The sequence below is a fragment of the Antechinus flavipes genome, chromosome 6 (genome assembly GCF_016432865.1).
Source record: "Antechinus flavipes isolate AdamAnt ecotype Samford, QLD, Australia chromosome 6, AdamAnt_v2, whole genome shotgun sequence".
NCBI lineage: Eukaryota > Metazoa > Chordata > Mammalia > Dasyuromorphia > Dasyuridae > Antechinus > Antechinus flavipes.
In genome coordinates, this window is record NC_067403.1 from 205,355,868 (window position 1) to 205,361,867 (window position 6,000).

At 43.5% G+C, this 6,000-nt stretch overlaps 1 protein-coding gene across 3 annotated transcripts in view; it reads left to right on the forward strand.

Moving 5' to 3' along the window:
* The window catches only part of USH1C (USH1 protein network component harmonin), a 62,116-nt gene extending 57,926 nt beyond the window's left edge, over nt 1-4,190 (forward strand). For 2 of the 3 annotated variants that reach the window (XM_051964476.1, XM_051964475.1), the window contains exons 20-21: nt 955-1,010; nt 3,563-4,190. In XM_051964476.1, coding sequence (XP_051820436.1) covers nt 955-1,010; nt 3,563-3,575 — 69 coding nt within the window. In that variant the 3' untranslated portion in view covers nt 3,576-4,190. The other variant, XM_051964477.1, reaches the window with a different exon arrangement.
* Nucleotides 4,191-6,000: the final 1,810 nt, after the last annotated feature.

Sequence of the window (6,000 nt, forward strand, 5' to 3'; positions counted from 1 at the left end):
AATTTTCTTTTCTTTTTGTTTTGTATTCCTAGTGCTTAACACAGTACCTGGCATATAATGAACATTTAATAAGTGCTTTCTGATTGATACTTATCCTCCTATCTACCCATTAGTATACATTTGGCTTTTGGAAATGAAGTCAGCATCTTTTATTGTGTTTATACTCTATGGCACAGGCAGTGCTCAGGGTCTCAGGCATAGCAGTATCCTTAGTGACCTACAGTGCTGGTGAAACACATCTCTCAAAGTAGTTAAATGCCCCCCTTTAAGGGAGAGGTTGCCCAAGACCAGTCATTCTCCCCAGAAGTGAAACCCCACCCTTTTCCTCCCAGTGAGAAAGCATAGGAGGACACGCAGATGATTAAGGGTGTAGAAAAAAGTCCTGCTGTTGTTTGGAGGAAGGAAATTACTTGTCCCACAGGCAGTAAATAAAAATCCATTTATAGGAACAGAGGCAGAGCCCTACCTCCCATTACCCAGGAGTACCCTCTCTGAGATCAGAGAGTTTGTTACCAGTAAGTTTTGAGCTCTTGGGCTCTAAGGTTTTATGGAGATAAATGGCTTACCCAGAGGGCTATGCCAGAGGCAGCATAGATCAGTAGAAAGTGCACTGAGTGTAAGGTCAAAAACCCAGATTAGATTCTATCCTCTGCTTACTACCTGTTTGACTTTGAGCAAACCACTTGATATCTCTGGATCTCAATTTTTTACAGCTATAAAATGGATCATATGACTTTAAAAGTATCACCAAATACAGATCCTCTGATTTTAAAAACTGATTATTTTAGCTGACACTTGGCAGTTTTGAATTGTAAAATATGATGAAGCATGTATAGAAGAATGCCTGCTATTGTTTGGGTACGGGAATATGTGATTGGGATAGGCACTGGGAAATGCTTTGTCTGCACTATCAGGGCAACCTGTGCCCAGCATAATGCTCGTCTCTCCCTACAGGACTGGATTGATCTGGTCATTGCAGTATCCCCACCTAAGGAGTATGATGATGAACTGTAAGTCCCTGTCAGAGTCTTGCCTCTGACCTTCACATTAGCCTACAAGTGGGAGAAAAAAGTGTATCTTCTTCTCTCATTCAGGCTTCATACCTTGTCTTCTTGGGAATATCTTGAGGTTCCATAATCTCCATGAAGTCTTCCAGTTTACAGATTTGTCCTGCACTTTGCAAACGACCATCCACAAAACCCCATGTTTGCCCAAGGATCAGATACAAGCCCCATATATAAGGACACTCCTTCTTCTTGCTTACTCATTCAAGTCTTTCTGCCTCCCTCTTTCCCCCACTTCTCTCTTTTCTCTCCATTTTCCCCTTCTGACTTTCTTTCCTTTCTTCTTCTCTTTCTGTACCACTATTTGCCTTTTTTCCTCCTTTCCCCCATGTCTCCCCTCCTTGTCTCACCTATTTTTCCTCCATTCCATTCTTTATCTTCTGACCCCTCTTTTTCTACCTCTCTCTCCCTCCCCTTCCCTCTCCCTCTCCTTTTCTTCCCCTTCTCTCTCAATTTCTTTTTTAATTTTCTTCCCCTCATCCATTATATTTATCTGTGATTTGAAATCTGGTGTCCTGTCTCTCCAACTCCTGCATGTAGACACCACCGCAGTATAGATTCGCCATAATTGCATTATACTTCAACATCAGGCAAACATTATTAATCCAAAGCTGTCATTCTAACAGAAACAACCTCTTATCACGGAAAAAGCTCAGGATTCGGAGTCTAGGTTCCAATATTGACTCAGACATCTAATAGTTATGGGATTTGAGGCAAACCACTCCTGACTCTGGCCTTATAAAATGGGTGGGAGGAAAGGATCTTCCAAACTCTAATGCCATGAACTGTCTCTGATGACTAGAAGCCCAGTAAGTCTTAGGGAGGCCAGCTTCACTCAGCCCTTCTGCCCTCTTAAACTTCTGGGAAGATGGCCAGGGTGGGGGTTGGGGAAGGAAGGGGCTACACCTGCAAAAAGATCAATCAACCCCAAGGAAATAACGAGTCACCGTTTTGTGTGTTTCCCTGCTCTTCGTATGTAGTTCTTCTCTTCCCTCCTCTGCAGACAGCAGCCCCCAGCCACTCAGAAAGAGCCTTGAAGGCAGCGCCCCTGTGCACAGACATGGGTTTCTCCTGCAGCTGTAGCCCCCGCAGCATTCCCTCATGGTGAATAGACAGTCTTTCCAAGGCTGGTCATTCTGCTGCCGACCTGTCATCTTGCACAGGTCGGCAGAGTGTTCTTTGGACTGCTGCCTGAGTCACCAGATGCTTTCAGTACTGCTGGACATCATCTCTCAAATGTGCCACTGAGGCAGATGTTTGGCCGGAGAGAGGTCCCTGCTTTGTAAGCTACAGTAATTGAGACAATGGCACGATTTTGTCAGTCGATGCCATGGGCTACGGACCCGGGAGGAGGTCCCAACCTAAGCCTGTCTTCCAACTCATGGCCAACCCCATGCTTTTCTCTGCCATGTGGCCCTGCTCTGAGCTGGAATCACAGCCTGGAATTCTGGTCTTGGCTCTTCTGTTCCATGTTGGGTACAAAGAGTGCCACAAAACAGGACAAAGGCATAATTGGCGCTGCGCAGGAAAATGCTGAGTGTAATTCTCCCCAATTAAAAATGTAAAATATGTATCTCTTGTCAGATCCTGATATGACTGACAGATAGAAAATGTCCTGTCCTCGATTTGGGAGCCCAATCAATCAATCAACACATATTTATTAAACACCTGCTATGTGCCAAGTCCTGGTGATAAAAATACAAAGGCAATGATCTTTACTCTGAGGGAGCCTCTATTCTAAGCACCCTGTCTCCATTCTGGTCAACAAATTCCAGTCAGAGCTGGATCAAATTTGAGAGTTTTTCAAGGCTGGTCCAAAGAACTGGAACTAGCGTTCCTTACATACTTTCCTGCCTTGGATCATATGAAAAATATTTTTTTCTTGTTTCTTCTCCCTCCATTCCTGCTCCTGTGCCAGGAGACCCATCTGAGATCTGTAGAGTGTGACTTTTGTGTCCCCCACCCCATGTCAGGAGGTTCCCATGGGCAGAACCAGCAACTAGATGGTTATGTCACCAGTATGGTGTAGCCTGAAGCCTAGAATCTGGGAACAAGCAATAACTTGACCCCGAGCTGATGCTGCTTGAAAAATTTGGCCAGTTTAGCTTGTCATTACCACTTTAGAAAACGTTCAGACTATATGTTCCCAACTGTTTTTGCTCTGACACTCTGGTGGCCTCTGGGGGCCTCCCTCTGTCCTGGGGAGTGGGTCTGGCCTTAAATTTTCTGTCACTTGTAATCTCTGGTTTCCCAAAGGGTTTTCTTGGCTTGTTGTCTATCCCCCCTCCCTCTTCTCCTTCCTGATCTCACAAGAAAAATAACTCTCCTCATCCCTTGCAGCCCTGTGGGCCAGAGCCCAAGTTGGCTAGTGTGCCCACAGGCAGAGGAGAGAGAGAGAGAGAGGCTTTCTGCTAAAGACATGCATGAGTTTTGGGTGATTGGGAGTCATACTTTGTCTGGAGGCTGGCGTCACCTTTCTCCCTTCCTTTGTATTGCAGGACATTTTTTTAAAGTCCAGGAGACACCAAATCCACGCCTAGCTGACATTCAATCTCTGATTCTTCCATCTGAACCTGTGACTGGTCACCTGCTTTTATGAACGCTCTACCGCTCTGATTTTGGTCCCCACAGATCATCGGATCCTTTTCTGGGAGGCTCCACAAGCAGTCAGCGGGATGTCTTCCCATTTATCTTTCTTGAGCCAGACTGAAACTGAGCAGCTCAGTCCTGCCCACCTCCTCTCCAGACAAAGCCCGGGAGAGCTGGGAGAGAGCTCCCAGGAAGGGGCAGGGGAGGAATGACTTTGAAAAAACTGAGGGGAGTTTTTTATCACTGCAAAATTTTGCTATATCTAAATTCCATCTCTTTATAGTGAATTTGGTTTCTCCACAATCCCAGAACTCCTAAGAGAACTACTAGGAATTAGCGCTTCAAGGCTTTCCCCTCTATCGCATTCCTTTTTTCATCCCTGCCTAGAATAAGCATTTAAAGGAAAATACCATTAATCTCTGTAGGACCCTCTCCAATGCTCTCAGAAATAATTTTCCTTGGGTTGAAATTATTTTGAGATTGAGGGTAGAGTACCCTCCTCACAACTGGCCAATAAACTGATTACCTGGTTGTCAAGTCACCTAGCTTTTATCGATCACCTACAACATTCCACACCCTGAGCTAAGCTCTGGAGACATAAGAGCAAAAACCAATTCTTGTTCTAATGAGGAAAACAAAATGCAGACAACTGTGTACATGCAAGATACATACAGAACAACTAATAGCAGATGGAAGGTATTATGGTTAATGAAGATTAGAAAAGATTTTTTGCAGAAGGTTGGACTTTAGCTGAGACTTAGTGCTAGTATCCCCCAAACAGGGATAACAGCAAGTTATAAGATCAGAGATTTTGACCTAGAATGACCTTCGCAGCCTCTCATCTCTTTTTAGTTGTAGCTGTGACATTTTAAATTCTTAATTGGCTCATTCCCTCTGCCCTACCTGAACTAGAGAAGGTCATCATTTCATATACATACACATACTCACAGTATACAGATAGATAGATAGATATGCATATACACATTTTCATATAAATATTTGTATATTTACATATAAAATCATACCATACATATATGTGTAAAACTTCTATTTATCAATTCCATTTATATTTCTACGTATCAGTTCTTTCTCCGGAGGTGGACAGTATGTTCCTTCATAGGTCCTTTTTAATTGATTTAAGTGTTTGTAATACACAGAAAGTCATTCAGTTATTTTGCACAGCCTCTCATCTTACAGATGAAAATCTCAGGTGTCCAGAGTTAAAGTGACTTTCCCAGGGCCATAAGGCAGTGTCAGTGATGGGATTTGAATCCAAGACCTCTATCTCCTGAACTGGTACTCTGTTCTTTGTATCACAGTTTAATATCCCCCTCATCCTTTTTAGCTCTTCTCTCTTCTCTGAACTCCCTCAAAGTCTAAATGATGAATAAGGCTCACTCCCAGGTATATTGACTTGTCCGTAAGAAATGCTATTTGCCTTTTTTCCTCCTTTCCACCGTGTCTCCCCTTCTTGTCTCATCTATTTTTCCTCCATTCCATTCTTTATTTTCTGACCCCTCTTTTTCTACCCCTCTCTCCCTCCTCCTCACTCTCCCTCTCCTTTTCTTCTTTTCTTCCCCTTCTCTCTCAATTCCTTTTCTAATTTTCTTCCCCTCATCCATTACATTTATCTGTGATTTGAAATCTGGTGTCCTGTCTCTCCAATTCCTGCATGTAAACACCACTGCGGTGCGGTTTTTTTAAACTGGATTCTGTCCAAGAAGTAGACAGAGCATGAATCCTTCTTGGATAAATAATGTTTTTCCAGGACCTGTTATTTGGGACCTGGCCTAGAAGAGAGGGGCCTTGACTGATGCCCACAAATATGACCTCTCCTCCCACCCCCCCGTCCACTCTCCCAGAATTGGGTTTGGATGTGGATTTTGTTCCAGTTCGTGTCCCATCACTTCCTGCAACAACCTCCCAAGTGGCTTCCTCACTTCCATTCTCTTTCCTCTCTATTCTATTCCCTACACAAAAGTCAAAATAATCTTAGAACACTGCCACTACCTCACCTTAATGCCAATCTATGGCAAAACCTTCAATGACTTTCTATTGACACTAGGAGAAATTGCATACTGTTTAACTTGGCATTTTAAGATCCTTCACAATTTGGCTCAATCTACCTTAGAAGCTTATTGAACCATCATTTCCCCTTCCTATACTTGACATTTCAGTCCAACTGCTCAACTTGCTGTCCCCTGAACTTGGTGTTCCATCACCTGTCTCCCTACTGGAAGATCTAGACTATAATTCTTCATCATCTCTACCTTTCAGACTTTCTAGCTTCCTTTTACAGGAAGCCTTTCATAATTCCCCCTAACGAGTGTTGTCTCACACCTAAAAT